At 44.4% G+C, this 14,586-nt stretch overlaps 1 protein-coding gene across 1 annotated transcript in view; it reads left to right on the plus strand.

Moving 5' to 3' along the window:
* The window catches only part of LOC106582275 (titin), a 186,521-nt gene that overhangs the window by 159,421 nt on the left and 12,514 nt on the right, over positions 1 to 14,586 (plus strand). The window contains exons 169-191 of the mRNA XM_014165183.2: positions 41 to 337; positions 752 to 1,339; positions 1,453 to 1,755; positions 1,862 to 2,158; positions 2,250 to 2,543; positions 2,864 to 3,163; positions 3,245 to 3,547; positions 3,703 to 4,008; positions 4,102 to 5,868; positions 6,077 to 6,370; positions 6,489 to 6,770; positions 6,886 to 7,185; positions 7,300 to 9,366; positions 9,470 to 9,772; positions 9,882 to 10,193; positions 10,301 to 10,591; positions 10,689 to 10,988; positions 11,099 to 11,404; positions 11,591 to 11,893; positions 12,074 to 12,355; positions 12,498 to 13,091; positions 13,211 to 13,501; positions 13,619 to 13,918. Of these exons, the coding sequence (XP_014020658.2) occupies positions 41 to 337; positions 752 to 1,339; positions 1,453 to 1,755; positions 1,862 to 2,158; positions 2,250 to 2,543; positions 2,864 to 3,163; positions 3,245 to 3,547; positions 3,703 to 4,008; positions 4,102 to 5,868; positions 6,077 to 6,370; positions 6,489 to 6,770; positions 6,886 to 7,185; positions 7,300 to 9,366; positions 9,470 to 9,772; positions 9,882 to 10,193; positions 10,301 to 10,591; positions 10,689 to 10,988; positions 11,099 to 11,404; positions 11,591 to 11,893; positions 12,074 to 12,355; positions 12,498 to 13,091; positions 13,211 to 13,501; positions 13,619 to 13,918 (10,680 nt within the window). The remainder of the gene's footprint in view (positions 1 to 40; positions 338 to 751; positions 1,340 to 1,452; positions 1,756 to 1,861; positions 2,159 to 2,249; positions 2,544 to 2,863; positions 3,164 to 3,244; positions 3,548 to 3,702; positions 4,009 to 4,101; positions 5,869 to 6,076; positions 6,371 to 6,488; positions 6,771 to 6,885; positions 7,186 to 7,299; positions 9,367 to 9,469; positions 9,773 to 9,881; positions 10,194 to 10,300; positions 10,592 to 10,688; positions 10,989 to 11,098; positions 11,405 to 11,590; positions 11,894 to 12,073; positions 12,356 to 12,497; positions 13,092 to 13,210; positions 13,502 to 13,618; positions 13,919 to 14,586) is intronic.

Genomic DNA, 14,586 nt, shown 5'->3' on the forward strand with positions numbered 1-14,586 from the left:
CATATGGTGTTATTAAAATCTCAATGTTTGTTGATTTCAGAAAAACCCAGTCCACCAGCATCACTTGGAGTCAGCGATATAACCAAGGAAAGTGTTTCACTTGCATGGGGCAAGCCTGAGCAAGACGGAGGTAGCAGAATCACCAGTTACCAAATCGATGCTCTTGAGAAGGGTCAGGATAAATGGGTGAAAGTTGGTGTCACCAAGTTCACCCACTTAGTGGTCTATGGCCTGACGCAAAATGCTGAATACTTCTTCAGAGTTCGTGCTGAAAACCACGCTGGATTCAGTGACGCTAAAGACATGATTCTGCCTGTAACAGTTAAAGACCAGCATGGTAAGTTTTTCCCCAGTCCTAAATGTATTTATTTTATTTGGGGCGGCAGGTATCCTAGTGGTTAGAGCATTGGGCCAGCAACTGAAAGGTTGCTAGATCAAATCCCCAAGCTGACAAGGTAAAAATGTGCTGTTCTGCCCCTGAACAAGGCAGTTAACCCACTGTTCCTAGTCCATCATTGTAAATAAGAATTTGTTCTTAACTGACTTGCCTAGTTAAATAAAGAATACATAAAAAATCACAAATGAGTAAGGGTAGATAATTGCTGAGCATAATCCAGGGTAGTACTATATTATGTGTGTAAATCTGGTTAAAAAACAAACATTTTCTTATAGTATTGCATTTTGATTTGATATCTTCAATGAAATAATAATTATTATTTTGTCTTAATAATTCTCCATATTCTTTCAACAGACCCTCCTGAGATCAACATGAAGAAGTTCCCTCACAATACAGTCTACGTCAGAGCAGGATCAAACCTGAAATGTGAGATCCCACTTACTGGTAGACCTATGCCAAAGGTTTCTCTTTCAAAGGACGATGTTGCACTGAAGTCAACTACGAGATTCAACTCTGAAGTAACCCCTGAATACCTCATCATTACTCTCCGTGAGAGCATTGCTATTGATTCAGGAAGGTATGACATCTGTGCCTCCAACACAAGTGGAACCACCAAGTCTTTCATTAACATTGTGGTCCTGGATAGACCAAGCGCCCCAGTTGGTCCTGTTGAAATGACTGATGTGACAGAGGACAGTGTGAGTCTGAAGTGGTCTCCTCCTCGTTATGACGGTGGAAGCGTCATTTCAAATTACATAATCCTCAAACGTGAAACAACCAACGCCAACTGGACTGAGGTCTCCTCGGCTGTCGCAAGATGCACCATGAAAATCATGAAGCTTACAACAGGACTGGAGTACCAGTTCAGAATCAGGGCTGAGAATCGCTACGGCATCAGTGAGCACATCGACTCTCCAACCGTCAGAGTGGATCTGCCCTACAGTGAGATTTATACTACTCTATTATTGAATATTTTATGTTTGTACTTCATATATAGATGTGCATATGTATTTTTCTTTACAGAATATACTAAATGTTATTTTCTTTCATTTTAGCCGTCCCTGTAGCTCCATCAGCTCCTATGGTTACATCTGTAACCAGAGAGAGCATCACTGTGGCCTGGAAGGAGCCAGCCTCCAACGGAGGAAGCCATGTTTTTGGATACCACCTCGAGATAAAGGATAGAAACAGCATCTGTTGGCAGAAGGTTAACAAGACTGTTATCCGTGCCACACACTACAAGGTGCCAAACATTGCTGCCGGCCTCATCTATGAGTTCAGGATCGTTGCAGAAAACGCAGCTGGATGCAGTCCAGTCAGCAAGATCTCAGACGCAGTACTTGCAATTGATGCTTGCGGTAAGTCGACTTGGATACTCTCGTTTTGTGATTGAATACCATTGTGTGACCTCTAAACTTTACAAATCAACTACTGTATCTGAACCTCCACATCTATTTTTTGCAGAGGCTCCAACCAATGTCAGGATCACTGACATCACAAAGACTTCCATCAGCATCGCATGGCAAAAGCCCAATTATGATGGCGGTAGCAAGATCTCAGGATACCTGATTGAGAAGAAAGAGAGTGAGAAAGACAGATGGACGAAGGCCAACTTGACCAACGTTTCCGAAACACATTATACTGTGACAGGACTTACTCAGGATGAGACCTATGAATTCAGAGTCATGGCAAAGAATGCAGTTGGATCTGTTAGCAATCCATCCATCATTGCAGGCCCTGCAACTTGCGTGGATACATATGGTGGGTTATGTTCCAAACATGATAAAAGTAGGAATTTAACATTTAATTGAACTATTAATTAATGTAATGTCTCTTATGTGTTATCTCATAGGTGCCCCTGAGATTGAAATTCCTGATGAATATCGCGAGGTTGTGAAACACAAAGCTGGAACCACTGTCGAGCTTAGATTTGGAATCATTGCCAAACCAGCGCCTACAATTGAGTGGTACAAGGATGGAAAGGAACTTGACCCCAGGGCCCAGGCTCAGCTGGTACAGAACAACGCTGCTGATAGTTCCACTCTTATCATCAGAGATACCACACGTCTCAACTCTGGAACATATGAGATGAGACTGAAGAACTCTTTGGGCTCAGCATATGCTTACGTCAGAGTACAAATTCTTGGTGTGTATTGCTCCTTATCCTTTTTATTTTGGTACCTATATTTAATAATAATAATACATTGAATTTATAATGTGCAGTGAATGCATTAAAATAAATAAAAACAGCAAACATCTAGACAGGGAAACTGACACAGTATTATTAAAGGAGCCAAGAGTCTGTATTGGCTTCAGGTGGTCTGTGAGTGCATTCCAGAGGTGGTATTGAAAACCATACGGAAAATTACTCAATACAAAGTATGTCTAATTAGCAAATAACCAAAACAATTAATGTGCGATTGAGCAAAGTGAGAAAACAAATGTCTAATGTTCTGTCATTATTAGATAAACCTGGACCACCACCTGGCGAGATTCAGCTCAAGAAGGTTACTGCTAACAGTATCACCATCATGTGGGATCCTCCTGAGGATGAGGGTGGTGCAATGGTCACCCACTACATTGTGGAGAAACGGGAGGCCAGCAGAATTCAATGGTCCATTATCTCTGAGAATTGGGCGGAATGTATCGTGAATGTCCCAAGACTGATCAAAGGCAATGAGTACATCTTCCGTGTCCGGGGAGTTAACAAATATGGAGTTGGAGACCCACTGGAATCTGAACCCGTAGAGGCAAAGAATGCATTTGGTAAGGATAAAACAAACAGCATCTGTCCAGCTACCTGAACATATTGTATTATGGTCCCAACATGCTTATATTCTTTTGCAGTTCCTCCGAGTCAACCTTCCAAGCCTCAAGTAACCATGATCACACACTCTTCAATGACGGTGGTATGGGAAAGACCTGGAATTGATGGCGGAAGTGACATAGATGGATATTACCTGGAAAAACGAGAGAAGACAAGCTTGCGTTGGTTCAAGGTTATCAAAGACACCATTCGTGACACAAGACAGAAAGTCAGCAACCTGCTCACTGGAAAGGACTATCAGTATCGTGTATGTGCCGTTAACAAGGCTGGAGCTGGTCCATACTCCAAAGAGTCTGACCTCTTCAAAGCTGCTGATGCAGTTGGTAAGTGATTCTCCTCATTGCAATACTTACATTTGCATTTTTGTTATTGCTCTTATCCTGAGCAACTTAAAGTCAGAACATAGAAAGTTTCATGTTTCCTCAACTACTTGTTCATTTTGTTTCTCTTACATTTGACAATTTATTCCTAATTCTAGACCTACCAGGTGAACCAACCAAACTCAGAGTAGTCGACTCCACCAAAACATCCATCACCCTGGGCTGGGTGGCGCCAGTGTATGATGGTGGCAGTGAGATTACCAGCTACATTGTTGAGCAGATGAACTCTGAAGAAAGGGAATGGGCTGTCATCAGCCACAATGGAGAAGTGAGGACAACAGAGTATGTTGTGAATCACCTGAAACCAGGAACCTATTACTTCTTCCGTGTATCTGCAGTCAACTGTCTGGGACCCAGTCAACCAATCGAGATGTACCAGCCTGTTCAATCCAAGGATATTCTTGGTTCGTAATAAAATATTCACAACATTTTATTACTTATTGCAGTAGTAACAAATCTCTTACCTATTTTTCTATCTTTCCCTATCTGTCTAACAGAGGAAGCCGATCTCAATTTGGATGTTCCCATGACAACTCAATACACTGCCAAGGCAGGAAGGGATATTGAGGTGTTTATTCCACTGAAGGGCAGACCTACACCAAACTGTACATGGAGAAGACATGACAAGAACATGGCCAGTGATGCAAGATACACTATCACCAGCACAGAACGTACAACAATTCTTGTCATTCCAAAGGTCACCCGCGACGACTGCGGCAAATACTACCTGGAGATTGAGAATGGTGTTGGAGAGTCCAAGTTCATCACTGTGTCTGTCAAGGTTCTTGACACCCCATCCACTTGCCAGAAACTGATCATCAAGAATGTAACCAGAGGCAAGTTGACCCTGAGCTGGGATGCTCCTCTAATCGACGGTGGTTCCCCAATCACCAACTACATTGTGGAGAAGAAAGACGCTAACAACAGAGCGTATACAGTCGTGTCATCAGAATGCCCCAACACATCATACAAGATCGACGGTCTGTCGGATGAAATCGCCTACTTCTTTAGAGTGTCTGCTGAGAATGAGTATGGTACTGGTGATACATGTGAGACTGCAGAGCCAGTCAGGGCCACTGAGACCCCCGGACCAGTCAAAGAGCTGGTCATGACAGACGCTACTAAGACATCAGTGACTCTTCACTGGACCAAGCCCGACCATGATGGTGGTAGCTACATTTCAGACTATGTCATTGAGACAAAAACTAAAGAGGAAGAAACCTGGACTGTTGCTACAACATGCAAACGTTGCACATGTGAAGTTAAAAACCTGAAGGAAAACTCTGTTGTAGACTTTAGAGTGTTTTCTAAGAATGAGAATGGCAACAGTGACTTCTCTCAGATTGGGCCCATAACAGTAAAGGAGTTTATTATTCCACCTGAGGCCAACATGATAGATTATCCAAATGGCGAACTCTTTGTTCGCGTCGGTCAAAACATCCATATTGAGTTGCCATTTAAGGGTAAACCAAAACCATCCGTTGGATGGATGAAGGAAAACATTCCCTTGAAAGAAAGTGAACAGATTCGCTTCCGTGAAACAGACAACAAAGTGTCTATAACAGTCAGAAGTGCAAAGAAAGAGAATGCAGGCCTATACACATTGGTTCTGGACAACAAGCTTATCAAGAACTTCTTTGATATCAATGTGATCACTCTCGGACCCCCCTCGGTGCCAGTTGGACCGGTCCGATTCGACGAAATCAAAGCACAGGGCATCATTATATCTTGGGATGAACCACAGGACAATGGAGGTGGAGACATCACTTGCTACAGTGTGGAGAAACGAGAGACGTCCCAGGCTAACTGGAAAATGGTTTGCTCTAGTGTGGTGAGGACAACGTTCAAGATACCCAACCTTGTCAAGGGCACAGAGTACCAGTTTAGAGTGCGTGCAGAGAACAAATATGGAGTGAGCGATCCTTTGAATTCACCAGACGTGATCGCTCAACACCAGTACATGCCACCAGGTGCACCAGGAAAACCAGTCACGTACAACATTACCAGTGATGGCATGACTATCCAATGGGAAGCACCCAGCTTTGATGGTGGCTCACCAATCACTGGCTACCATGTTGAAAAGAAGGACAGAAATAGCCTTCTGTGGACCAAGGTCAATTCCAGCATAATATCTGCCCGTGACTACAGAATCATTCAGCTGATTGAAGGGCTGGAGTATTCCTTCAGAGTCTATGCAGAGAATAATGCCGGCCTGAGTCCTGTCAGTGAACAGAGCAAACATGCCCTTGCAATCTCCCCAGTTGGTGAGTACACAATGTTTATGACTGTCTATGACAGATGTTATAATGTAGCTGTTATAAAGGCTTTATGAATGCATACATAATAGGGGCTATAGTAAAGTGTTACCTTGTTGGATTTTTCCACAATGAACAGTGTGCTATCATGAATGTGCTAACTTTATGAATAAACACTTTACACATTTAGCAACCTGACCTTTCACTTCCCCCTTAGATCCACCTGGTACTCCTAATGTCATTGATGTCACAAGAGACACCGTCACACTTAAATGGGATACACCCAAGAAAGATGGAGGCTTTAAGATTGTGGCGTACAGTGTGGAGCGACGCCAAGGCAGAGGCAAATGGTTGAGATGCAACTTCACAGACATTAGTGATTTGCAATTCACCATCACCGGGCTTTCTGCTGGTGATCGCTATGAATTCAGAGTGATTGCCAGAAATGCTGTCGGCACAGTCAGTCCACCCTCGCAGTCCTCTGGCTATGTCATGACCAAAGATGAAAGTGGTAATTATACATTATATTAAATATACATTATACAGTACATTATGCAACCTGTCTAAGTTTGTCTCTATGTGATTAAATATAGCATTAATTGTATGTTTTTGTGTCTCTCTCTGTTTAGTTTCTCCCGACATTGAGTTCAGTGCTGATACTGCTCTTGTGTACAAGGCTGGTGAAAACATCAAACTGAACTGCAGTATCACTGGACGACCAGTGCCTCAGGTCATATGGTACAAGAACGGTAAAGAGATCGACAAGAAGATGTTGATTGATATCACAACTAACATCGGCTCCAGCAGCCTTTTCATCAGAGATGCTGATCGCGACCACCGCGGAGTGTACATGGTGGAAGCCAAGAACAGCTCTGGAACAAAGACAGAGAGTGTCAACATCAGAGTCTCAGGTTGGTTTATAGATACAGTAGATTGTTACATTCTTTATTGTCTCTCAAATTGTGATGGAAATTATTTAAGTGGATGGATTCATGCTTAACCATTAACAATGTATGCTTTCTTCAGATACCCCTGGACCACCTGAGGGACCAGTGCGTTTCACTGGTATCACTGCAGAAAAGGCAACTGTCTGGTGGAACCCGCCAGAGAACGATGGATGTGCTGCAATCCTCTATTATACGGTGGAGAAGAGAGAAACATCTAGGATCTCCTGGGCAATGGTGACAAGCAAGTGTGAAGCTTGTTCATTCAACGCCACCAAGCTGATCAAGGGAAACGAGTACCAGTTCCGTATCTCTGCTGTCAACAAGTTCGGAGTTGGACGTCCTCTTGACTCTGATTCATTCATTGCACAGATGCAATTCAGTAAGTCCCACCAACCAACAACTTGTAAAGTGATCACTGACATGTATACTTATTTGCTATTAACTTCAATTATTATGTTTAACTAACACAAACAAATGTTGTTTTGTTTCACAGCCGTTCCAGAAGCCCCAGGAACACCAGACGCCACAAATGTGACTGGAGACACCATCACAATAGGCTGGACAAGACCCAGATCAGATGGTGGAAATGAGATCAAGCGCTACATCCTGGAGAGACGTGAGAAGAAGAGTTTGCAATGGGTGAAGGTTTCATCCAAAAGACCAATCACTGAGCTCAGACACAGAGTGACACACCTGACCGAAGGTAATGAATATGAATTCCGTGTCATGGCTGAAAATGGTGCCGGAATTGGACCAGCAAGCAGCACATCAAGACTCTTCAAGTGCAGAGAGCCAACAAGCGCACCAAGTGCTCCTTCACTGGTGAAGGTCACCGACTCCACAAAGTCATCTGTCACCCTGGAATGGATCAAGCCTGTGTTCGACGGTGGAATGGAGATAATTGGCTACATCATTGAGATGTGCAAGGCAAGCCTTAATGAATGGCACCAAGTCAATAGAACAACTTGCATCAACACAACATACACAGCTAAAGGTTTAACGGCTGGTGAGGAATATAGGTTCCGTGTGCGCGCAGTGAATGGGTCTGGAAAAGGAGAAGCATGTGCAATTCCTAATCCAGTGCAAGCTGTTGATAGACTGACGTCACCAGAAATCACCCTTGATGCAGACTTCAAACAGACACACGTTGTGAAGAACGGGGCCACCGTCACTCTTCATATTGCCTTCTGTGGTAAACCAGCTCCGCTGGCTACATGGACCAAGGCAAGTGGAGAACTTGGTATTATGACAGACGTCAACACAACTGACACATACAGTACCTTGACCATTGAGAGCTGTACCAGATATGACTCTGGAAAATATACCTTATCTCTTGAGAACAACGGTGGCCGCAAATCTATCACATTTACCGTGAAGGTGCTTGATACACCTGGACCTCCAGGAGCTATCAGCTTCAAGGATGTGACCAGAGGAGCTCTGACAATGCTGTGGGACGCTCCAGCCAACGACGGCGGAGCCCGCATTCAGCACTACATCGTAGAAAAGCGTGAGGCTAGTCGTCTCAGCTGGAAGTCAGTCAGCGAAAAATCTTCACGTCAAATGATCAGAATGACCAACCTAGGCATAGGTGTGCCTTACCTGTTCAGAGTCATCGCTGAAAATATGTATGGCAGGGGAGAACCCTGTGAGATGACTGAACCAATTACTGCAACTGAGGTGCCTGCTCCACCCAAGAGTCTTGACGTCATTGACACTACTAATTCCACTGCTATCTTGGCCTGGCTGAAACCTGAACACGACGGTGGCAGCCGCATCACAGGTTACATTGCTGAAGCCAAAGCAAAGGGCTCTGATCGCTGGGTTGTTGGCGGTCAAACCAAACTCCTGAAGTTAGTCATTGAGGGCTTGATTGAGAACACAGAATATGACTTCCGCGTCAAGGCTATCAATGAGGCTGGTATCAGTGTCCCAAGAGATGCCTTAGCATCCGTTGTCATCAAGGAGCCTAAGATTGAGCCCACAGCAGATCTCAGTGGCATAACCAACCAGCTCATCACATGCAAGACTCACGATGCATTCACCATTGATATCCCCATCAGTGGCAGACCAGCTCCAAAGGCCACCTGGAAACTGGAGGAGATGAAGCTAAAAGAGACTGATCGAGTGATCATCAAGACTACCACAGAAAAGACCACCCTGGTGGTAAAAGACAGCAAGAGAGCAGACAGTGGAAAATACTACCTCACTCTGGACAATGCCGCCGGAGCAAAGACATTTGCTGTTACTGTCAACGTTGTTGGAAGACCCACTCCCCCAGTAGGACCCATTGAAATCTCTGCAGTGTCATCAGAAGGCTGTTCATTGGCTTGGACAGCACCAGAGGATGACGGTGGAACGGATATAGACAACTACATCATTGAGAAACGTGAATCTGGATCTACATCCTGGCAAGTGGTGAACTCAAGTTGTAAACGCACCACGATCAAAGTCAGCCATCTGACCAAATACATGGAGTACACCTTCCGTGTCTCTGCTGAGAGCAAGTATGGCGTGAGCAGGTCCATTGAATCCTCAGCTGTTGTCATTGAGCATCCATTCGGTAAGTTCTATGTACCTACATGTGTTAAATCAATTTACATTTGCTGTAATAGTTTGAAAAAGACACTAATGATGAATTGTTTTTATCTTATTCTCAATATCAGTTCCACCAAGTCCACCAACTCGCCCAGATGTGGTGACAGTATCTGCTACTGCTATTGGGATCAAGTGGGATCTGCCATATGCTGATGGCGGCAGCAAGGTGACTGGATACTGGATAGAGAAGAAGGAGAGAAACACCATTCTTTGGGTCAGGGAGAACAAGCTCCCATGCCTGGATACCCAATTCAAAGTCTCCAGTCTCATTGAGGGCCTGGAGTACCAGTTCAGAGTTTATGCAATGAATATTTCTGGTCTCAGCAAAGCCAGTGAGGCCTCAAGACCAGTAGTGGCTTTGAACCCAGTCGGTAAGTGCAATATTCAAAGGACATTTTTCTAAATATTACTAGTCTCTTTGATCCATGTTGACATTTGACCTTTCTGCTGATTGCACATTCTTATTCTGTTTCCATGTAGATCCTCCTGGTAAACCAGAGGTGACTGATGTCACAAGGTCCTCAGCAACTATTGCATGGGGTATACCATTCAATGATGGTGGCAGCAAGATTGTCGGATACGTCGTGGAGCGCAAGCCATGGAGTGATGATGAGTGGGATGATGCCCACTGGTTGAAGTGCAACTACACCACCATCACGGAGACTCACTTCACAGTCAGAGGACTGGGTGAAGGAGAAATCTTTGAATTCCGTGTCATTGCCAGAAATGGAGCCGGAGTTCACAGTGCACCATCTGAAACAACAGGACCGATCACATGCAAGGATGAATACAGTAAGTTACTGTTAGATACTGTTAAGTGACTGTTACATTTACTCGTAGATAAACGTACATTTCACCACATTTCTTTTTTATGATTTATATTTTATTTTTGTCTATAGCTCCTCCCAAGGCTGAACTTGACAGCTCTCTTGTTGGAGAGCACGTCACTATCCGGGCTGGGTCAGACCTGGTCCTTGATGGTGTAGTTGGTGGTAAACCCGAACCCATAGTATGGTGGGCCAAGGGTGACAAGGTCCTGGAGCTGGGAGAGAAATACTCCCTGACATACACCAGTTCAAGGGCCATGGCCATCATCAAGTCCTGCAACAGAAATGACACTGGAAGATATGTTCTGACCGCGAAGAACGCCAGTGGAACCAAGACAGTGGCTGTCAATGTTAAAGTACTCGGTAAGAACATGGAAACAAATTGGAGTTCAACAAAATGTCTTCTTACACTGACTATTACCATAATAACACATTTGTATGTTTCACTTTGTATTTCCAGATACACCAGGGCCTCCAGAGGACAAGATCACAATCACCAGGGTGACAGAGGAGAAGTGCACTGTGTCTTGGAAGATGCCTCTGGAGGATGGTGGAGATCTGGTTACTCATTACATTGTTGATAGGCGTGAGACCAGCAGACTCAACTGGGTAATCATGGAGACTGAGTGCAAGACTCTGTCTTGTGTCAGCTCCAAACTGATCAAGAACAACGAGTACGTCTTCCGTGTCAGAGGAGTCAACAAGTTCGGACCTGGTGTGCCCTTGGAGTCCGAGCCTGTCATCGCCAGAAACGCATACAGTAAGTGTGCATCCAGTGGCCATCTCATTTTAGTAGATTCAAAACAATTTTAGTCTGATTCTAAGGCAAACCCCTTATTAAACATGATTTCTTTTCCTATATCATTGCAGCTATCCCATCACAACCTGGAGCACCAGAAGTCATGGCTGTAGGAAAAGAGCACGTCATCATTGAATGGATGAAACCTGAGAGTGATGGTGGAAGTGAGATCAAGAATTACCTGGTGGACAAACGTGAGAAGAGCAGCTCCAGATGGACCAGGGTCAATAAGACCTTTACCATCTACGACATCCGCCTGAAGATCTCTGGTCTGCTGGAAGGCAGTGACTACCAGTTCCGTGTTACAGCCGTGAACACAGCTGGAAACAGCCAGCCCAGTGAAGCCTCTCAGTATGCCTACTGTAGAGAGCCAACATGTAAGTGATCAAACAGTCATTGTCTTAGATTTTAGTAACCATACCCCTTTGTTTATACAGATGAGGTCCGTCTTTATAATCTTACCGTTTTTGTTTCTAAAAATTGACTTATGGTTGATTTTTGAAACACTGAAAAACTACTGCTGTTGAATAACCCATACTGTATTTTGTCTTTACCGATTCCAGACACTCCAGCCCCTCCTTCGATTCCACGTGTGATAGATTCCACCAAGCATACCATTAGCTTGCAGTGGACCAGACCAATGTATGATGGTGGTGCTGATGTTGTTGGCTACGTGGTGGAGGTGCTTGAGGAAGGAAGCGAGCAGTGGTACAGGGCCACTCAGAAGACTCTGAAGACCAATTTGTTTGTTGCCGCTGGACTTCAAAGCAACAAGAAGTACAGCTTCCGTGTCGCAGGAGTCAATAGTAATGGCACTGGGGAATTCAGCGAACCAAGTGTGGAAATTGAGCCGGTTGAGAAACTTTGTAAGTTTGTTTTTATGCTTTTACTGTCAATACTTCACAATGGCAGCATTAGTAGTGTAAATGGTAACTTGGTACAACTGCCGTTTATACCAATGTCTACACTGAAACCCAGCCACTCCTTTACACTTTTACAGTTTTTATACATATGTTGTTAATATGCTGTCATTTTGGTCCCAACAGCAATCCCTGATCTTGATCTTCCTGATGATCTGAAGAAGACTGTGTGTCTGAGAGCTGGTAACACTCTGAGGCTGTTTGTCAATGTGACTGGAAGACCTGCACCAGTATTGACCTGGAGGAAACCTGGCATTGACCTGCAGAGCCGTGGGTTCATTGATACAACTGACAGTTACACTCAACTGATCGTTGAGAAGGTCCATCGTTACGATTCTGGCAAATACACCATTGAGGCTGAAAATCCATCTGGCAAGAAGTCAGCAACCATTCTCGTCAAAGTTTATGGTATGTTATGCGGTTACGTTGTCATACTTAAGATGGTTAAATGATTAAGAACTATCTGTAAGACATATCATTATTTAAAGAATAGTGAATTATATGATCTCTGTGCTGTGAACAGTCAGTTAATCCTTTCTGTATTTTCCAGACACTCCTGGACCACCCGGTTCAGTTAGAGTCAAAGACTACACAAAGGAGTCTGTCGTCATCACATGGGATGTACCAAGTATTGATGGTGGAGCCCCTGTGAACAACTACATCATTGAGAAACGTGAAGCTTCAATGAAATCCTACAAGACAGTTACAACAGAATGCAGGAAGACCTTGTTCAGAATCACTGGCCTGGAGGAATCAGTACACTACTTCTTCAGAGTGTTACCAGAGAACATATATGGTGTAGGAGAACCATGTGAAATCCCTGAATCAGTGTTGGTCTGTGAAGTTCCCAGCCTTCCTCAGGATCTGCACATTGTGGATATCGGCAAGACCTCAGCAATCCTGAACTGGGAAAGACCTCTTCACGATGGTGGAAGCAGACTGACGGGCTACGTCATTGAAGCTAACATCGTTGGATCAGAAAGATGGAGTACAGTGGCCACCGTGAAACAGTCCATATCCCAGCACACCGTCACTGGTCTGACAGAGAAGGAGACTTATCTCTTCAGAATCAGAGCTACAAACAGCAGAGGACTCAGCGAGCCTAGGGAGATTACAGGATCTGTGATCATTCAGGAACAACTACGTATGTTATATTCTGAATCTTATCTGATACACATGGCAGTTAATCTATTTAAAATATGAAAGGTTTGATACATCTTCGAGATGTTCTAATTTTTTCAAAAACCATCTTTCCTTTTACAGTGGCGCCCTATATTGATCTGACCGGCATTCCACAGAAGATTGTCCATGTGCCAGCCGGCAAACCAATCAACATCAATATTCCTATAAAAGCCCAACCTGCTCCAGTTTGCAGCTGGTCCTTCAATGGTGCTAAGATGAAGGATAGTCTTGACCGGGTTAAGATTGAGTCTAATGGAAAATACACCAAACTGACTGTGCGTGAGACAACCATTGATGACACTGGAAGCTACACTCTTCAAGTGAAGAATTCCATAGGAACTGCAACAGAGATACTCAAAGTTATCATTCTTGGTAAGTGTGTGTGTTCTTGTAAGCTTCCATACTTGTGTTTGTGCGTTCTTATGTTTTTATTACTGTGTCATGTATTGGAAAATTTGAAGTACTAACCGTCTGCTTATTTCTATCTAGATAAACCTGGAATACCTACTGGACCAATCACAGTTGATGCTGTTGATGCCACATCGGTAACGGTCAGCTGGGAGCTACCAGAGAAGGATGGCGGTGCCAACGTCAGTGGCTATGTTGTTGAGCAGCGTGACGCTCACCGCCCCGGATGGCTACCAGTGTCCGAATCTGTCACAAGACCCACATTCAAGTTCACCAGACTGTCTGAGGGAACTGAGTACGTGTTCCGTGTGGCTGCAACCAACCGCTTCGGCATTGGAGGATTCTTGCAGTCTGAAGTTGTTGAATGCAAGAGTCTCAAGAGTAAGTCATCATAAATCATAAAACACACCTTTTGACAATATGTATTATACACTATGATTTAAACACCAAAACAGTGAGAAAAGTGGCCAAATTTGTGGACTTAGTTTTGATGAAGTTTTTATTTATACCCCTTTTTCATGATATCCAATTGGTAGTTACAGTCTTGTCCCATCTCTCCAACTCCCGTACGGACTCGGGAGAGGCGAAGTTCGAGAGCCATGCATCCTCCGAAACACGACCCTGCCAAGCCACACTGCTTCTTAACACATTGCTCGCTTAACCCGGTAGCCAGCCACACCAATGTGTCAGAGGAAACACCGTACAACTGGCGACCGAAATCAGCATGCATGTGCCCGGCCCGCCACAAGGAGTCACTAGAGCACGAGTGGCATAGCAGTCACTACAGACCCGGGTTCAACCCCAGGCTGTGTCACAGCCGGCCAAACCCTCCCCTAACCCGGACAATTTTGCACTGCGTCATGGGTCTCCCAGTCACAGCCGGCTGTGACACAGCCTGGGATTGAACCCGGGTCTGTAGTGACGCCTCTAGCACTGCGATGCAGTGCCTTAGAATGCTACGCCACTCGGGAGGCCCAGTTTTGATGAAGTTAAAGGAACGAGATGATGGTGGGCATAACTGATCTAATGTGAAATCTCTAATCTCTCTA

Source organism: Salmo salar, chromosome ssa21 (genome assembly GCF_905237065.1).
Source record: "Salmo salar chromosome ssa21, Ssal_v3.1, whole genome shotgun sequence".
Taxonomy (NCBI): Eukaryota; Metazoa; Chordata; class Actinopteri; order Salmoniformes; family Salmonidae; genus Salmo; species Salmo salar.